Here is a 21282-nt window from a genome sequence, read left to right on the forward strand (position 1 = left end):
GAAGCGACAACCTTTTATTCGAGAACGTCACATTCGTCCTTTGTTCGTCCCACTACCCAACGCAGTGGCTGTAATTCCAATAATTTCAGTCACATTTCTTCAAAGTGGGCACAATAAGGCTTTACTAAAACACACGCAGGTTTTCTCGATAAATCTGTGTGCACCTAAGTATTGCTACACTGTAAAATATAAATATGTTACTCTTGTTCTTGGGCACCCCACTCCAAGAGTCCCCAGATGTCCGTAGAGCCTCAACAAGATCCTTCCACGCCTGTTTTGTTTTGAAAATAATTATAGCAAGTTGCTTAAACTTTCCAAAAAAAATGTACTTGGAAGTTCATTCGCTCAGTTGGCAAAAATCGTGGACCGGTGACTTCCTATAGGTTTTGACTTCAATTTAAAAATCATACCTAACCCTGCACATGCAAGTTTTTTCAGCAAATCTGTACTCTGTATAAAATACGGCCTAATATGGTTGTCATGCATAATTTAAAAACGTTCTTGAGAAACGAAAGGATATTTTCACCAAAACAAATTGAATGTTGAGATTGACAAACTTCTATAAATTATATTTACTTCAGGGGTTATCAACATCAGCATACAGTCAGCTTGGACTGACTATCACAACAATACAAGTAAAATAAAAACGTAAGAAAACTATTAAAAATAAAAGCTAATTTTTTTTCTGTAACAAATTTTTTAGCTTCTTTTTTTGCTGAATCATGTGACAAATGACTACGAATAGTCAGTTTTCCTGACTATGAATAATAATTTAATTCAAGTCATAAATAACAGGTGCATAGTGCCTAAGTATTTCGTGTTTTTGTTTTTACCTGATTAAAGGAAGGGTTATGATTCATTCTCTCAAAGCTATGAAGACCACACCTTTGCGTAGAAAAATTAAGCCTTTGCTTTTTGCCTGTCGAGACGAGAGGTTTTGCCCTACGACTGACGGCCTAAACCAAATATGTTATACTAGCTTTTGCTCGCGGCTTCGCACACGTTATAAAGAGACAAAATGTAGCCTATGTCACTCTCCATCCCTTCAACTATCTCCACTTAAAAAATCACGTCAAGTCGTTGCTCCGTTTGGTCGTGAAAGACGGACAAACAAACAGAAACACACACTTTCCCCATTTATAATGTTAGTATGGATTATGCTCGTCTTGTTCATATTTACATTAGGCAATTATTGTAAATATGTGTTCATTGATTTTTCTTCTGTCATCTCTTTTAACCGACTTTGAAACACGAAATGCGATGGATAACGAATTACCCCTTTCCCGAATACAAGCTGTGAGTTTCTTTATGAATGTATATTAATAAACTTTTGTTTTTGTCTCCAGGTATAGCCATGGACCTGACTCCGCCGAAGGACCGGTGGAACCTGATCTATATAACGCTCCTGATACACGGTCTCGGTACCCTGACGGCATGGAACATGTTCATCACTGCCAAGGTAATTTTCGTCCCAGAAAGTGTCTTCATTGTATGGAGATGGAGAATAGCACTTGCTTAGTAGAACCAAAAATGATGTTAACTATTCGAGATGGTAAAGGCTTTGCTCAACATTGCTTATCCTACACATTACCAAACTTGCTAAACGATAAAGAATTACAAAATAGGTTACCTTTTTTAGGGTTCCGTAGTCAACTAGGAACCCTTATAGTTTCGCCATGTCTGTCTGTCCGTCCGTCCGTCCGTCCGTCCGTCCGTCCGTCCGTCCGCGGATAATCTCAGTAACCGTTAGCACTAGAAAGCTGAAATTTGGTACCAATATGTATATCAATCACGTCAACAAAGTGCAAAAATAAAAAGTGGAAAAAAATGTTTCGTTAGGGCACCCCCCCTACATGTAAAGTGGGGGCTGATATTTTTTTCCATTCCAACCCCAACGTGTGATATATCGTTGGATAGGTATTAAAAAATTAATAAGGGTTTACTAATATCGTTTTTTGATAATATTAATAGTTTCGGAAATAATCGCTCCTAAAGGAAAAAAAAGTGCGTCCCCCCCCCTCTAACTTTTGAACCATATGTTTAAAAAATATGAAAAAAATCACAAAAGTAGAACTTTATGAATACTTTCTAGGAAAATTGTTTTGAACTTGATAGGTTCAGTAGTTTTTGAGAAAAATACGGAAAACTACGGAACCCTACACTGAGCGTGGCCCGACACGCTCTTGGCCGGTTTTTTCTAATTCCTAATATTTGTCCCAGTGGCCCGTTTCTGGAAAGGTACAAGCCTTCTATTACAAGTGTGTTTCCATGACAACCCATACGATTTGACAGTTCGCGCACTTGTAATACAAGACTTGTACCTTTCGAGAAACGGGCCCATCTCTCACTTAATTAATTGAACATAGACACATAGACAGATAGATTTTTTATTTATTATGATAATAGTGGCATCGAGGCGTTAGCGGCTACCAAACGAATCCGAATTTGAGTCTCAAAGTATCGTCACAATGTAAATAAAGTCTTAATTTAATATAACTGGCAATCATCTCTCTGTCTACTTGGATTTAGAAGCCGCATTAAAGCCTCCGCCAAACATAGAGCGTTTTGATAGCGTAGCGGAATGTGCGCTCGTTAGTTCCCGCCGGCGTCCGCTGGGCGCGACGCCAGCGTTCGGCGCACCGCTATCATTGCGCTCCGCTAACGCTGCGCTCTCAAAAATGCGCATGTTTGGCCGAACTTTAATTGGAACATCCAGTATGATTGTACCTATTACTAGTATATTTCACCTAGGAACTTATAACATTTGTTTCGTGTTTTCTAGGACTACTTCACCACATACAAACTGGTGAACACATGGTACGAGGGCAAGTACTTGGACTACACGGGGCTCGCTGCGCAAATACCAAACTTCTTGTTCAGTTGGTTCAACGTCTTCGCTAGGATGGGGTGAGTGAAATTACTGTTATCTATCCGGGCATTTTCACAATTTGGGACACCCCAATTGACAACATTTCATATTTTTGAGTACTACTTTTTATGGTTTGGTTTGAAAGAACTCAAGACTAAAAGATACACGTATATTTTTATTTTTCCAAAAACTGCTATTTTAATGAGAAAATCCCTTCTTACGAGTATTACTACCTCGAGCAGAAAGAGCGTAAGTTACAAACGTCAAGACACAGCTTCGTGACGTCACATGTGTTGTTTCATACACCTAAGGGACCGGCCACATCAGAGCGTCGCGTGACCTGAGTGTAATTCAAAAAACGTCTCCTCAGTACATTTTGTATAGGAAGGACGTAAGACGCGCCCCAGGTGGCGTGGCGGCGGCGTGGCGCGCGCCGCGCCGCTTGGCGGCCCGCGCCCAGAGACACGCGACGTTTAAGTGGGAACGCTGGCTAAGAAAACGACAAAATCATTTCTAAAAAAAAAGTTTTAACAGTCAGCTCAAACATTCCGGTATGTGTGACTCAAGTGTCACTGTCAACCTATAGTGAATGGCTACGAACCATAGACTAAGCCATGAAATTTTTAATATCTTTGCTACGAACAGTACGAACTGTGATCAGTGTCACCGTCAAACTCAAGTGACATCCTAAGTGGAAGATTTTTTTGTTATAGTGGCAGCTCTACTTACATCAGCTATTTGACGTCACTTCCCCTTTAAACTATTTTTAAGATTTTTATACTAAAAATACGGGAAAAAAAAATAAAAAAAAATATTTATGTGATCTACAAGCGTATATCTCGAAATGGTTTTCGATTTGGGGACATTGAAAATTTTGAAACGTTGTCAATTAGCGTAAGTTGTTAACAAAAATTATCTCGTTGTCAGTTTTGTGTCAATGTCATTTGTGTCAATAGTTCAATACGTGTATCTTTTAATATTGAGTTCTTTCAAACCAAACAATAAAAAGCAATACTCAAAAATATGAAATATTGTCAATTGTCATAAAAGTTGACCATTCGAGCAATGATTGAGACGTTCAAACTAATTGTTATTTATTAACCCTTTTGTTGTCATTCGTTGAAATCAATTCAAATTTTAAACTTTATTGTAATGTATGAGGGCGTTTTTTAAACAAGAATGTCCCCTTAACGACTAACGAATTGAAAGGTTTTGATAATCGGAATGTGTTCAAATGAATAAGTGGAATGAACTGAGATCCTGTGAAGATTTTTCACATTAAACCAGGTAGGATAGATTTGTTAACATGCCCGGAGGACAAACTTTCCCGATAATATTCTTGCTAAACAGCACTGACTCATGGATAGTGAGTGATGATTCTCATGTTTTACAATATGCCTCGGACTCTGATATTACGATTTACGATCACAGTAATAACTCTGCTAACAAACGTACGCCGCGCGGGGTGCACACAAGCGCGTCGTGTACGTACGCAACACATGCAAGCGGATTTGGATAAACGTGGATAAAAATAATATGTATAATGATATTATTCGTGTTTTCTGACTGATATTATTTGGTATTATTATACTTATACTTATAGTTAATAGTATTAAATAACAACATCTTACTTTGGACGACGTCGAGAGCAACATTTGGAGGCTTAAATGCGCCGATACGACGCGGTGCGCCGGATGAACGCCAGCGTTCGTTCGGCGCACCGCTATCGTTGCGCTTCGCTGACGCTCCGCTACCGCTCCGCCTTTGCTATCAAAACGCGCATGTGTGGCCGAGTTTTTATAGTAATTTTGTTCAACCACGTGCTTTCGAAACGCAATAGGTACCTTTCGCGTCGCCGCTGAGAGTAACTACTGAATCGTCTTTATACTGCGCCGCTATTTGCTTTTTGGAGTCTTATCAATAAAATGCTTATTTTTGCTTTTCAGTGGGAACCTGACGACGCGCATCGTGTGGTCTCTCAGCATGGAGGTGCTGATATTCGTGTTCACAATCGTCATGGCCATGGTGGACAGCAGCCAGTGGCCCGGGGTCTTCTTCTGGCTGACCCTCGTCTCCATCTTCGTCCTTAATGGTTAGTCCTTTAAACTTTACTTCTTCTTCGTGTAAAGGGATCAAGTAAAACTATTTTTTTGTGCCAATGCTTAGCCATTTCAAGTCCTTTAAACTTATAAGTATAATGTTTCTTAGTGTGGCCCTTTTAAGTATCATGTGACTCTAAATGGTGCAGATCATTATTTACATCATTGTCTTCTTCTGGCTGACTGTCTCCATCTTCTTCTTAAATGGCGTCCTTTAAACTTGACAGTATAATGTTTCTTAGTGTGGCCCTTTCAAGTATCATGTGTCTCAAAATGGTGCCGATCATTATTGACATCATTATCTACTTCTGGTTGACTTTAGTATTCATTTTCTTCTTAAATGGTGAGTCCTTTAAACTTGACAGTATAATGTTTCTTAGTGTGGCCCTTTCAAGTATCATGTGTCTCTAAATTGTCTTCTTTTGGACGACTTTCGTCTCCATATTCATCTTGAATTGTAAGTCCTTTAAACTTGACAATATCATGTGTCTCAGTATGGTTCCGATAATAGGGATGACGACTACATAAAAAATGGCATTCTGTTTAGTCCGTCAGTTAGATCGTCCAAAAATACTGAACACATTTTTCGCTTTTTGTAATTAACGAAAAAATACAAAGATATAAAGCATCAAAGTTCTGGGGTGGGGGCTTGTGACGTCACTTCGTAAAAATTGTACCTAGGCGTGACGTCACGCGAAACTTTAACGCACTGTACCGTTTACGAGAAAAAATAAAAAATACGTCTAAAATTCTTTGATAATTCTTTGATAAAATTCTTTGATTGACGGACTAATTAGTTTTTTTAGTTGTCTCGCCTATTTTCCTTGGACCTTCTTATTGACAGTTTGTATTTGCCAGACTATTATGTGCCCACTTCCAACGCAGTGGCTTCGCTGAAACATGGCGGTGTCATACTTTACAGTGGGCAAAGTAAAGCTCTACTAAAACACACGCAGGTTTCTTCCATAAATTTGTGTGCACCTAAGTTTAGCTACAGCTGTAATTTAAAATGTGTTAATCACAAAGTCAATATTACCAATACTGGGGGGTTACCATAAAGTACCAAAGCCGTTGAGGTCGAGAGTAAGGGACACCTATACCAGTTTAGCCCCGTCCCTCTCAACGTAAACTGTAACTAAAACGGCTTTAGTACTCCATGGTAACCCCCCTGGAATGTCTCGCACAGGGGTTCCCAAACTTTTTTATAGACGCCTGTTGCCTAAAAGGAAATGTCCACGCCTCCGACCTCTGTGACAAGTGGACACCTTACACATTATTGAACTATTAGTTGTCCACTTGTCCCACGGCGCCCCTGTATAATGTTGCTGCGCCCCCCCCCCCTGGAAGACGCGCCCCACAGTTTAAAAACCCCTGGTGTAGCACATTTTGCGAGCGAGCGAGAGCATACTTGAAGTCGTGCATGATGTATGGACTCGCAAAGACGCTAGATCTTTCCAACAGCGGATCCAGCTTCGTATTTAGGAGGGGGATTCACGTGGTCATATTCATATTCATTTAATCAATACATAAGTCAATGTGTGCCCAGCTCAGGTCATTTTATGGATTCCCCCCCATACTTACAAAATTTGCCTTTTCATTCACAGAAGATAGTAGTTTTATCAAAGTAGGTACGAAATGCGACACTCTTGTGCCAAATTATAGTAAAGTAAATGTCATGTCCTGTCACACATGACAAATAGCAGTCTTGACAAGCGAGCTGTCATCTTAGTTAACAAAACACTTCGCACGGCCATTATCCAATCACTTCGGACCTCCACGACTCCTTCAATTGGCTGTGATTGCAGTTTGATCGAGCACTACGAATTTACAAAGAATATTTTGAGATAATGTCCTTGAGATGAAGTGGTGTTTAGAATATGAAAATGAAAATGAAATGAAAATGAAATATTTATTTTTCAAGTAGGCATATTACAATGCGCATATGAACGTCAAATAAAGCTACGCCGGCTCTAACCCTACGCCTCAGCCTCGAGAAGATTTCAGTGATGGTATATGATAGGATAAAGTAATATTTGTGTGAGGCAAGCCGCTTTGTGATATAAAAAAAATGTGACTAAGGGCCAGTTTCACCAACCACATTTGACAGACACATCATCGTCACGCAGCAGACGTCTAAGGAACTTCCCATACAATCAAAATTTAACGAACGCTTTAACGGTGACAGACGGTTTGATGCAACCGGCCCTAAATCCATACTTATATTATAAATAGGAAAGTGTGTGTGTGTCTGGTCCGTCTTCCACGGCAAAACGGAGCGATGAATTGACGTGATTTTTAACCCTCGACGCAAAAACGACGGGGTGTTATAAGTTTGACGTGTCTGTCTGTCTGTCTGTCTGTCTGTCTGTCTGTCTGTCTGTCTGTCTGTTTGTCTGTGTGTGTGTCTGTCTGTGGCACCGTAGCTCCCGAACGAGTGAACCGATTTCGATTTAGTTTTTTTTTGTTTGAAAGCTGAGTTAGTCGGGAGTGTTCTTAGCCATGTTTCATGAAAATCGGTCCACTATGTCGCGGTCGGGGGTTTTTCAAAATTTTAATTTTGTGGTTAGGTTATAGTGGATATAGTTGAAGAGATGGAGAGTGACGTAGGCTACTTTTTGTCTCTTTTCAACCCCCCATTTCCCTAAAATGGGGGGTGGAAGTTTGTATGGAGCATTCCGCAATTTTAAAATTTAACGCGAGCGAAGCTGCGGGCAAAGCTAGTAATATTATATTTAGACAGTCTCCTTTTAAAAATATTAGGAATACAGAAAGCAATGGTATTTTTGTATGTATGTTACTTGATATCTCCGAGAATCGTGGACCGATTTTCAAAATTTTTTTTTTGATCGAACCGGTATAACCCCGAGATGGTCCCATTGGCACCAAGTCAGGGTCTGATGATGGGATCCTGGAGAAATCGAGGGAACTCTTCAAATGTTATAGGCACATGTAATGTTTTTAGTCTATTTTTCAAAGGTACACCAGTATTTACGTCAGATGGTAATAATTTTATGTGGCTGAGCTGATGATGGAAGGTCAACTCCTCAATGGTTAGGAGTTAAAGGATAATTCTTTCACTACTGTACATGTATTCGGACTGATACATATAATATCACTAGGAACCACTAAAAATCAACTGAGCTGATGATGGAAGGTCAAGTCCTCAATGGTTAGGAGTTAAAGGATAATTCTTTCACTACTGTACATGTATTCGGACTGATACATGTAATATCACTAAGAACCACTAAAAATCAACAAATAAATAAACTTTTTAACAAAAATTAAAAAGTTTTTATAATTCGTTTTTTAGAGTTCCGTAGTCACTAGGAACCCTTATAGTTTCGCCATGTCTGTCTGTCCGTCCGTCCGTCCGTCCGTCCGTCCGTCCGTCCGCGGATAATCTCAGTAATCGTTAGCACTAGAAAGCTGAAATTTGGTACCAATATGTATATCAATCACGCCGATAAAGTGCAAAAATAAAAAATGGAAAAAAATGTTTTATTAGGGTACCCCCCCTACATGTAAAGTGGGGGCTGATATTTTTTTTCATTCCAACTCCAACGTGTGATATATTATTGGATAGGTATTTAAAAATGAATAAGGGTTTACTAAGATCGTTTTTTGATAATATTAATATTTTCGGAAATAATCGCTCCTAAAGGAAAAAAAAGTGCGTTCCCCCCCTCTAACTTTTGAACCGTATGGTTAAAAAATATGAAAAAAATCACAAAAGTAGAACTTTATAAAGACTTTCTAGGAAAATTATTTTGAACTTCATAGGTTCTGTAGTTTTTGAGAAAATTACGGAAAACTACGGAACCCTACACTGAGCGTGGCCCGACACGCTCTTGGCCGGTTGTTTTAAATATGTAAAGGTTAAAATAAGATAACTCTTGCGATTTTCAGTTCTATGAACTTATGACACTGTCAAAGTTCATGCTGACAAAATTGCTGGAAGGAGATTAGTCTAACTTTATAATAAAAAATCTAATTGCCTTTTATTCAACATTCTAATTTTAAATAATACTTTTCTTTATAGCCTTGCGTACTTATGTAAGACGGGTATATACCTGCCCTAGGAAAAAGCGCATTTTATCAGTATTTCAATGTTCGTATTTTAATTCCAGGTTGCAACGCGATCTTCCAAAACTCAGTGTACGGTGTAGCGGCGCGCCTGCCGCCGCAATACACCGGCGCGACCGTCCTCGGTTCCAACGTTTGTGGAACCTTAGTCGTGCTAGTAGAATGGGCCTCTGCTAGCATCGGTGGCAGTAAGCGGACTGCTGCCATCTATTATTTCATCGCTGGAATGTTCGTCCTACTTATATGCTTCGATACGTACTTCGCTCTGCCTTTAAATGTGAGTATGCCTTTATGCAAGTGGTGTTTAGTTTTAAATGTGGTTGATAATTTTGATGGGCACTACTTGAGCTTCGAGCAAGTGGAAATGTATATTAATACTTATTTAATCCTTTGGGAAACAAACAGGCATATACTTATAGTAAAAATTAGATTACACGTTCACGAGCCACACTTTCCACTAATGAATAATATGTACTACTTCGATGCTTGGTTGTGGTTCATACTAAACTTTTTTGACACATTTTTCCATTACCACTAATTTAAGCTTAAGTAAAGATCTATTATTATAAGCTGCGTTTACTTTCAAACGAGGTATTGTAGTTATAAAAAAAAAGCAGACTAAGGCATTCATTTCATATTGGGTCACAGCTCCTGTTAGTCTTTGTATTATTGTAGTACTTATATCAGTAATATTACATTTTGTTATACGATCCTTTAGTTATACTCTTACTACAATATTTTAGAAATCATTTTTGTAATTTTAAGAGTTTTGAATGATTCACGGTTATTTTCATTAGACTTATATTGACCGGGATATAGACCGTGATTACCTTTTTGATTTTTGTCGAGATCCCGATATTTTTGTAATTTTGTTCAATATTTTATTTTAGTATGTGTTTGTAATAGCCCACTTCGCAATGCAGTTTCATTCTAGTTTTATTTTTGTTGCTGTTTTAAAGTGGGCAAATAGACGCTGTACTTATTTATTGCACGCGTGTTTATTTATACATTTGTGTGCACTTAAGTGTAGCTACATTTTTTCTTAATGCGACCAAATTAAGTTTTCACATACTGGCATTTGAATTTCAAACATTGTTAAATTATATGTTAATTTGGAGTAAATGTTTCTATCAAATGTATTTTTGGTACTGGTTTTTATTGCTAGAAATAAGAAATTTTAAAGTTAAAGACTCTAATCTCTATAAAAATATAGAAGAACATTGTATACGTGTGTCTTTTGATAAAGCCGAACCAGGCCTACGTCACTCGCTCGCGATCACGCGTTAAGTACAGTCAACCAATTGGAACCCCAGGCCACTCTACAACCATGTCAAAATGAGAAGCAGTAAGAGATTTTTACAATCTGATTTATAACGTCACTATGACATAGTTCTACAGTGGTCTAGGGTTCCAATTGCTTGACTGTTCCTACTATCCTTCTGAGTTTTACGTAGGAACTCATTATTAGTATTAGTGTGAAATAAAGCGTAGGTATTTGTCGTTTTGCGGGCAAGTGAAGGATGTTACGTTAGTAACTTATTAATAACCTGTGCCTGAATTGAATTGCTTTAAATAATTTGTTTGAAGAATTTCGTAAGATTTTAGAGCTGTGTGCGTACCCGAACGAACAACCGCTTAACGAAACGCTCACGAATCGTGAACGAATCGTGAAGCGTTTGGGACATTCGGCTACGCACACTGGTCTTTTATCAATTAACATATTTGAAAACAAAATATTTCATGTTTTTTAATCCTATTTTGAATAATTTCCAGAGATTCTACCGCTACCACGACACGCTACAGCAGCGCACGTTGCGTGTGAACCCCGCGTTAGCAGCCACGGGACAGGAGGACGCTAAGAAGATCCCGTACGGAACCATCTTCAGACAATCCTGGGTTCAGCTCTACAACATATGGATGGTGTTCTTTGTGTCGCTGGCTGTGTTCCCTAGCGTGCACTCTGGTACGTCAATATTGTATTTATTAGGTTCGCAAAGAGCTAAGCATGTCGCGAGGCAATGAGCTCTCACAGTTGCCTCGGCCGAGGCAATGCGTTATCACACTTGCCTCGGCTCAGGCCACTCCCGGCCGAGCAAACACCACGACACGCTGCAGCAGCGCACGTTGACCCGCGATGGCCGCCACGGGGCAAGAGGACGCAAAGAGGGTCCCCTACATGACCATCTTCAGGCAATCCTAATTTATAAGGCAGATCAACATGTCGCGAGGCAATGAGTTCGGGCGGCAATCGTCAACGTACACTTGCCTCGGCAGAACCGCATTTCATAGCCTATTGTAGAGTTGTATGTTATTTATGATTATAATTATTTATCTATACAATGTCTTATTTTGAGGTTATTACCAATTCTAATGCCCACTCCCAACGCAGTGGATTCGCTTAAACATGGCGTTGACACATTTTACACAGTGGGCACAGAAACGCTTGCTAAAACACACGCAGGTTTCCTATAAATCTGTGTGCACCTAAGCTTTGCTACACTTAAACGAAATCGTCAATAAGTAATTACATTTATGTTTCAAAAGTCACAATTTGCCGGGTAGCAAAGCGAGCAGCGTCGCGAGTTGCGAGGCAATTTCCTCACGCGGCAAACGGCTATGTATATTTGCCACGCGAGTAATTTGCCTCGCAACAATGCTCACTCTGTGAGAACTCAGCTATTTGCGATTCTAGACATATGTTTAGAAGGTAATGGATTTAACAAAGTTTAATTTTCGATTCTAGGGCAAATCCAATTTCAATATAAAGTCTGACCAGAAATATATGGCTATTGTCAAGAGGGCGCTGTTATTCTGATGTATGCGGTGACAGTATAGTATGAAGAAAATAGTTCTCTAATGAAACTGTTCTTTCTTCAGATGTGAAAGCCAGCTCTCCAGGCTTCCTTGGAGACAACTTTATGAGGATCACATGCTTCCTGACATTCAATCTCACTGCCATGATTGGTAACATCACTGCCAGTTTGTTCCCCTATGTAAGTACTTAGCTTGTTGTTTTTCTTGACATTTTCAAACATTGAATTGGATGTACTTTAGGTACGAGTAAAAAATACAATCTACAGAAATCTGTCACCAAAATTGGAACTACCTGCCAAAAAGAAAAGTCATTAGGCGGGTTCCCGACGTGAGGTACTGTCTTAGCGTGACAAACAGATACTGCGAGCGGGAATCGTCCGAGGCGGCGCGCTCGTTTTTCTTGGTCGCGTAACTTGCCTCGGTCGAGGCAAGTCCGCGTGGACATTTGCCGGGCGATACCATTGCAAAAAGTTAATTTAAATTTATACAATTTAAATCTAGTATATATTAATTGTAAATAGTAATTAGAACGTAGTTAGCCCACTTCGCAATGCAGTTTCATTGTAGTTTTATTTTTGTTGCTGTTTTTAAAGTGGGCAAATAGACGCTTTACTTATTGATCACGAATTTTTTTCATAAATTTGTGTGCACCTAAGTTTAGCTACATTTTTATAGTTTAGCTGTGTTTTATGACCATTGTAGTTTCCTTTAATGTGAGTGTGTTTAGTAAAACGGTCGACTTTGTCGGTTACCATTAAGGCATGATTTACTAGTATCTTTATATGAATAAACTGACAAAGTGGGACGTTTTCGTGCACACTCACTAATTTTGGTTCTTTAACAAAATCACTGCTAGGAACCCGCTTGGTGGGTGCTCGTGAACTTTGATCAGGTGTCGGACAACCCGCCTGGCGGACTGCAAAATAACGATCGGAGTAGTGCGCCATTTTGTATCTGGCGGTGAACGTGTTAAAGACGACGAATAATCGAATAGTTACAAGTCTATAAGATTATTATTATCTATTTAGGCGCGGGGAGCGGTTTCACCCTTACGTTGTCGACCTACCTTTCATTCGCACGAAGAGGTTTGCCTCTTCTTTCCTAATGCGAACTGCTAAGGAATGGAACATGCTCCCCTCATCTGTATTCCCGGCCTCAAATACAATCCGGGTGAATTCAAGTCAAGAGTGAATAGGCTATTACTGAACCAGTGAGCTACAACCTCGGCCTTGTCGTCAATTTCCATTACGTGCGACTAAGGTCAATCACTGGCCAGTTTATAATAATAAAAAAAAAATTAAAGAGAGAAGATAAGATTATCAGAGTCAGACTTATATTTATCGAATAATCTCAATTTTCCAATTTTTATTTTCAGCCCTCAAAGCGCTGGCTGTCCATCTTCACAACACTCCGTTTACTGTTCATTCCATTCTTCCTGCTGTGCAACTACCAACCAGAGGCGTGACTCGAACGCTACCAGTGCTGATCAACAATGATATTGTGTACTGGATCGGTGCTATGCTGTTGGGCTGGAGTTCGGGACATGGCAGCTCGCTGGGAATGATGTTTGTTAGCGGGTAAGTTATGACTTATGTTTGATGATGGCATAACGCGAAAAGCAATTCACTGGTCCAAATATTTAGTGGGTCCAAACATCGGGGAATGAATCGCTTTGCGACAATTTTGTTTGATCCTCGGCCAGGTAAAACTCGCGCAGTGCCTCGACCGAAGCACGTCTATATTGCGCGTTTGCTGCGCGAGGAAATTGCCTCGCGACGTGCCTCGTTCTGTGTGGATCGGTCTAATGCCTCGGGCGAGGCATGACTTTATCTATCTGTCTAGCCGCTTTGTGCGCTATTCCTTGCGAGGCAGTCCATTTCCAAGTTGAATATGAAATTTAATCTATTTCGTTTTACGCTAAACTGCTCATTAGCATAAAACAATTTTTTTAGCCTTCTGTGTGTGTGTGTTCTAAGCCTTCTGTAGTGAGGTCACAATCATAGCAACGTCATACACTCACGCATAGATAGACTACAATAACTATTTTAATGGACAATTATATAGTTTTACAGATTATTTGTAATATGAGTAACAAACCATCATCATAACATCATTTTTATTTAAAAAAAAAACTGTTTTAGTTTGTAAGTTATTTTTTTTTTAATTTATTGCTGAAGCCTATTTTGTGTTAATTAGACAAAACACTCTTAAATCTTACAATAACTTCGCCTTCTTTGTTGGCGAATGAAAAAACACCCGGACTTATAAAGATTTATTACTAACTTATCTAACTTAATTGACCAGGCACCATGATAACGCACCCCCGCACCATTAAGCATTAGTCGATAATGATGTCAAACCTAGTAAGTATATAAAGCCCGTGTGTCTCTCAATAAAAGTTCAGTATTGTTCAGTCATTCTGTGAGACTCTTGTCGTTATTGTTATTACTTCGGTAACACCCTACATTTCACTTCTGTGTAAAGGCTTGATCCCTTTCTAATCCCTGTGCCAAGCAACAAAGTGGTCACATCGGTATTTATTTCCAGTACGGTGGCTCCCGAGCACGCGGCCACGGCGGGCATGATCGGCGGCGCCACGCTCATCACGGGCATCACGTCGGGGCTGCTGTTCGCGTTCTTCGCGCCCGTCCCCATCGTCGCGTCCCCGCTGTGGCGCGCCGCCTAGCGCTGGGCCGACTTCCTGCACGGCGCCTGGACTGTGACGCGGCGGCTGCTGCACTGATACCCGGGCTACGAGTGACAGTGGTGATGAGTGAATTTATACAATCGTCATGGTTGATTAGATTTAGATGAAGCTTAAACTACGTCGAAAGTGTTTATGCGATGCCTTTTTCAGGCGTTTAGGCGCAACAAAATAGGCTTCGTTTAAATCTACCGTCACACTTACGTCTTATGATCGATAAGCGAAAACTAAATAGTGGTGTTCCTACGTGACTAATTTTATAATACTTTGATTATACTCGGAGACTATGAACCGAGTGAAGTGTTCAATATTGCTATTTGGTCGCTCGCCCGTTCCAACTGAGCGATGTTTAGTATTACGAGTCGCCTTATTAAAGGTACTTATTGTTGATATTATGTATGGTGCGTAAGTATTTTTAAATTTGTATCATATAGTAATAAATGATAAAAAGAGTTTAACTGAGTATAATTAGACAAGTCCGTACAGATTGACTTCTGCCGAGAGAACTCGCATGTTGCCTTTGCCGAGGCAACTCTTATTAGTAATTTGCCGCGCGAGGAAATTGCCTCGCGACTCAGCTCGCTCTGTATGGACACCTATTTCCTAATTGTAACATATGAAAATAAACATCTTTTTGTTATTTATTAGTGTCTATGAGTACTCTTACCATTTAATGCTACCCTTATGCCTAACTATACACTATGAGACGAAATGTTACACTTTGTATAAGCATAATCCCATACAAAAGTGTAAATTTAGTCCTTATTTATATTTTATGTCTATTGTTGTCTTGTTTGGAGCAGTTGTATTGCAAGGAGATTGAAAGATGCTATTAGATATAGGACTTTAACTAGAGTGTATAATGTATAAAAACGAACAAGAAACGATTTTAAAATGATACCCAATAAAAACTACTCTAATAAAATATAACAAAATTGAATAAATTATGTTTAAATATCTTTTTAAAATCTTCTCTTGTTGTTTGCTATTATTTGATACATATAAGAGCGAAATTATGACATATTCATCTGATATCCTAAACACATAATCGAAATTAAATATGTATATATTGAGAAGCAAATTGTATGGGAATAAAATATAAACATTGTATATATTAATCATAAACAAGGCTCGTAAACAGCCTCATCAGGCGATATTAAGACTATACAAAAGGAATAATAATGGCTACAATTATATTCTTTAAATAATTTAATATTTAAGTTATTCTAGGTGGGTACTTCTAACGTAGATATGTCTATAAATAATTGTCTCGAACAGGATTAATTATTATATTTAAGTTATTCTAGGTGGGTACTTCTAACGTAGATATGTCTATAAATAATTGTCTCGAACAGGATTCGAATCGTCCGTCACAGTAATGCGCTTTTAGCCAATAGGTCCACACAGAGCGAGGCACATCGCGAGGCAATGTGCTCGCGCGGCAAACGTTCAGTGTAGGCTTGCCTCGGCCGATGCAGCAGGCACGTTTTGTACGGCTAATTAACCTGCCTCGGTTGAGGCAAGTCTAGGTTGAACAATTGCCGCGCGAACACATTGCTTTGCGAAGTACCTTGCCATGCGAGCTGAATAATTTAAACTAAAAGTTGCTGTAATTGTATCCATTATTATAACTTTATAATTATGCTTGTGCTTATATTATAATGACTATGGATAGAATAACGACAAGTGTTCTATATTATACATAATGTTAAGTTTGTAAGTCGATAGAAAAATTTATTATAGTTAGTACAAAGCAGTTAAAACAAGATATGTTCGAAAACATCTATGTTGCAATAAAAAAGTTATAAAATATTATTACTACAATTTGATTTGCTTCACTAAAATAGATATTTATCCAGATTTATATTAAATTCCAGTGTTTTATTTCTTGACATGATTGTTTTGAATTGGCATGTTATTTGCAGTGTTTAGTTAAGGACATACTAAATAAGGTTTATTTGGGTAAGTGCGCATTTTCCAGAAATAAAAAGTATATTAAATATTAATTTCTGTCTAATGCGTCATAGGTAAAGTGAGAGAGCCTTGCCAAAATTAAATTCATTCCATATTGTTGTGTATCTAGCTCACAGCTTTAGTTCAATTATTTTGATTTATGGACGTTTGCTCATTTTACCTGAACCCTTGCCTCATTAAAACGCACATTTTCTTTTAAAGTAACTCATTTTACTGTATTATACTAATATAATATAAGAAACAGGTGAGTGAATGGCACTTATATATAGTATAGCCAACTGCCTCATAAAAAAAATAACTACAATTACAGTAGTTAAGTGTAGTTTAAATAAAGGTACTCCAGTTAAACTAGAAACTGTCAAAGTACAAGATTAGTCACAATTTTTATTTTATTTTGATTACAATTAAAAAAAAATTGTTTAATTGTAGTGCCTTTTTTGAACACTGACTGGATTCCTCATAACATATATTGGGTATGTTTTATAGACTGAACTAATGTTATGTTAAATAATTAATATGGATTAGATTAAGGTTTAGTCCGATGAGGAAGGGTGCCCTTTGATTGTTGTGTTCAGTATGTTTGAGACCAAATATTCTTTTTACCCATACGGAGGTCTCGCGAAGATTTTGCCGCGGGTAGGAACTATGATTATAAATTTGCCTCTCACGAGGCTCTCACGAGGCATTTCGTTGTGTTGGGCCTGTTGACTAGAAATGTGAAAATAATTATTTGTATCATTGCAAATGTTAATTCATTGGTGAAACGCATATTACTGTTTTATATTTCCAGTCAATTTACTATACCATCGTCGACTAAGTTAACTGATCATTTGTAACCTTTATTGTTGTGACTTAAAGCCAAACAAAGATCAGAGTGTTTTCGTATTCAATTATTTTAGCAACGAATACGTTTGCCTGAACATTAGCGCATTTAAGTTGTGAGTTTTTTATGTGATAGTAAATGTTTTTTATTTATTTTATTTTTTTAATTCTCCCTATTTACCATTATTATACATAGGCTATCTTCTGCATGGTAGTTTGAAGTAGTTGTTTTTAGTTAAACAGCCAGGTCCACACAGAGCAAGGCACGTCGCGAGGCAATGGCAGGGTGCCCGGCCGAGCATAACGCACGTGTTGCCTCGGCTGAGACATGTCTATGTAGCACGTTTGCCGCGCGAGTACATTGCCTCGCATCGTGCCTCGCTCTCTGTGGACCCGGTTAATAGTGTTAGTTTGTACCCTGGTGCCTTACCCATCTTCCATTCATTTACACACTCACACTAGATAGTAATTGAATATATATTTTTATTTATTTGGCGCATAAATATGCCAAATTATTAAATCCAAGAACACTTGACATTGACGAATTTTGACAGGTATGTATTAAATTTTTTATATACATGGCATACTATAATGTTTATAGTAAGGCATATTATCGAACAGTCCATATGAGTATTAAATATTAAAAGTTACTTATAGATATAAATGAGGATATTACTAGGATCCGACATAAGATGTATGTTTCACACAATCAGATGCAAAAACAATTCAGTTCAAATTTCCGAAGTATAGATTAATTAATTGTATGATTGAGTCTAAGCGCAATCGCGCTTCGAATTTGACAGTCTATGCAGATTGTGGCTAATACAATGCCAACTACTATCAAACTAAGGAGTACGCTTTTTCTTAGACGACACATAAAAATATCTTTGCTGAAGTATTTATAAAATAAGGAAATATACTTATGCAACATTATGAAAATATAACCGAGGACAATAAAGGGAGTTTTGGTAATGGATTTAATCTGGAATTTACCATATACTAGCATACATAAAATATATGTAATCAAATCAAAGTATAACTTATGAAGTATGTATTAAATTTTCCCTATTACATTACATATATCAAAGAAATCATTAAGAGACTTCTCGGAAAACCCAAGAGAATTTTATATACTCAGGAATCTTAGGTAACATGGAAATGAAAATCTGTAAATGCTCCTCACATTACTTACTGTGCTATCCTTCTCACACTTAAATCGGTCATATACTCATCTACCTTCATATTCATCCTAAATAACTTCGATTATGCTAATATTATTTTTAAAGTGTAATTTAATTAACAGCTTCATAAATGTGTGCACAATGAATAGATTTCTATTAGGCGGGTTTAGAGCGAACAGCGTCGAGGCATTCTCTCGCGCGGCTAGTTTCTAATCTAGCCGTGTCTCGTAGACGCATATTGCCTCGGCCGAGGCAAGTCTTATTAGTAATTTGTCGCGCGAGGTAATTGGCTCGCCACGCTGCTCGCGCTTGGCAAACCGACAGAAACTATTACTATAGACAAGTTTGTCAATAAAAAAGATGCGAAATTCTGATTTTGTATGGGGCGATGGGGGCGATAAACATTTCCCCATATATTTTTTCCCCTTTCTGTTACTGTCGGAAATGGGTTGACAGACTAGATAATGATATGAATGTCAGTGTCATAAATAAGTTATTTTGCAAAAACTTCATTTTTGGCACAAGCTTTTATTGCCGACCGTATCTTTCTTTCAACAGTCATGCTCTCCGAGGCGTTTCCAAAAACCCCTTACTCGATGAGGATACGACGTTTCATAACATAGTTCCTATGACCACCTTTCTGCATCATCAGATCAGCTCCATGATACCAGTAATATTGCATTGTCACGTGATTTACATATGTGTGCAAAATTTCAGCTCAATTGGAAACCAGGAAGTGGGTCCAATTTAGCTTCTATTTTTTGACCCAAACTAACATACTTACTAACAAGGCAAGTTGAATAAAATCTTGTACAAAGTTTCTCGTTTCTTCAAACAGAAACTATCAGATTCATATCGTAGGTAAGCGGAGCTAATTTTTTCCTTATACTTAGTTCAAATCGGGCCACACATTTTTGGAGCTGTAATTTTCCATTGAATCCTTATGCTTCGCACTCATAGAAATAATCGCTAACACTTGTACCTTTTGAACGCACTCCTTAGTGTCGAGGGCTGTGAAATAATAGCTTTAACCTTCCATTGTAGATACCATTCCCTGCTCCCTTTAGCTTGCGACTATTCATATGTAAAATTTAAACGTATGCTGGATTTTAAAATCCCAGCTAAATTATCTTGCGGCCGAACATGCTACAAAAAATGGCACTCTTCAAAACCATTGCTCAAATATTAATAAAATATTTCTTACGTTTTAAAATTGAACGAAACTACGTTTTACAACTAGGGAACAAATCAAATTATTTTATTGATTTTTTTTTTTTTGTTATTTTTTCAAGTAGTCACACTACTATACAGTATGTAAACTAACGAAAACCATTTACTGTAACCCGTAAATGTCCAGGTGATACTGAGAAACTTTTACTATGGGATCAACCCCGAAATCAAGAAAATATCTTCTGACAGTTTCATAGGTAGTTTTATTTTATAGTAAGTATTTCCTATGGGAGAGTAAGTTTTTATTTCGCGTTTTGGGTGTTGGTCCCATAGTAAAAGTTGCTCTGTGTAACTTAAATATTAACAGGCTTCAGTAAATGGTTTTCGTTGGTTTACATACTGTATATAAATTATAAGCTTACGCGGCTAACGTCTTTACCACTAGACCACACGCCCGCCCACACCTTCTAGTGGTAAAGACGTTAGCCGCGTAAGCTGAAGACCCGGGTTCGATTCCCGGCTCGGCCACCAGTGGGCCTTGCCGTTTTTTCTTTCGTGTATGATATCTATTTCAATTTGAAACTACGTTTTACCAACTCAGTTCCTAGAACAGTTAGATGCCCTGATTACCCCGGTCTAGTCATTTAGTGAATTGGAACTACGATGCCACCAGTCAGAATTTCTGCGAAATAATCTTTGACAGTGACAGCAGGTGGTTACACTCTCGCCACTTGGCGTGATGTCAGTCTGCTTCCTCATTACAAGCAGAGCTTTAGTACTCTACCTATAGACCTGGATATCTAGATCTGTGATGGCCTAACAAAAGTCTGCAGTTTGACTACTTACTGGGCCGCCGAATGGCACGTACAAACGCTCATGAAACGAAACGCTCGTAGATATCTATCTCTATCGCTCTTGCGTATTGGCGCGACAGAGCCAGACTACCTTTCGCGACGTTACGTTTTCGTTTCGCGTCGCAGAAATGCCATTCAGCTACGGCACCTGGTCATTACAGGCTTCAATAAACTCGAATAGGTAATGTGGGCGAAGAAATAAGGTATTTTCCTGAGGGGTAAAGTTGAAATATGTTCCGTATCGTGAAGCCTACGGCTTTCTATCTTAACCCGCAAGAAATACCCTTCAAACTTCCCCCACCTTACCTTAAGTACCTAGGTATTGCAAAGCTGAAAACTGATGGTGATGTTACTCGTATTTGTTGAGATATTTTCTTAGTTTTCCCCCTTAGACCGTTTTCACATTATCCGATCCGATATCGGATGTCGGAAGGATTTCAATAGAAAAATCCAAGATGGCGCCTGTAATGTATGGGATATCGGTCCGACATCCGATATCGGATCGGATAATGTGAAAACGCACAGACCTCTAACGCCGTGGTTTGCCTGGGCGACGGTCGCGCGATGGTCGCGCGACGGCGATGCGACGCATACGAAATCAAACCTTATCGATATGGAAGTATGAGACGCGACGGCGACGGTCGCGCGACCGTCGCCCACGCAAGACACGGCGTAACACTGTTGGATCTTACATATGGATAGAAGCAAGCTT

General features: G+C 38.6%; 1 protein-coding gene across 1 annotated transcript in view; it reads left to right on the plus strand.

Annotated features, from left to right (window-relative positions):
* LOC125238200 (equilibrative nucleoside transporter 2) overlaps positions 1–15692 on the plus strand; it is a 67238-nt gene extending 51546 nt beyond the window's left edge. The window contains 9 exon segments of the mRNA XM_048145473.1: positions 1347–1459; positions 2783–2907; positions 4816–4961; positions 9096–9328; positions 10825–11014; positions 11929–12044; positions 13241–13316; positions 13319–13442; positions 14413–15692. Of these exon segments, the coding sequence (XP_048001430.1) occupies positions 1347–1459; positions 2783–2907; positions 4816–4961; positions 9096–9328; positions 10825–11014; positions 11929–12044; positions 13241–13316; positions 13319–13442; positions 14413–14551 (1262 nt within the window). The 3' untranslated portion in view covers positions 14552–15692.
* Positions 15693–21282: the final 5590 nt, after the last annotated feature.

The sequence above is a fragment of the Leguminivora glycinivorella genome, chromosome 23 (assembly GCF_023078275.1).
Source record: "Leguminivora glycinivorella isolate SPB_JAAS2020 chromosome 23, LegGlyc_1.1, whole genome shotgun sequence".
Taxonomy (NCBI): domain Eukaryota; kingdom Metazoa; phylum Arthropoda; class Insecta; order Lepidoptera; family Tortricidae; genus Leguminivora; species Leguminivora glycinivorella.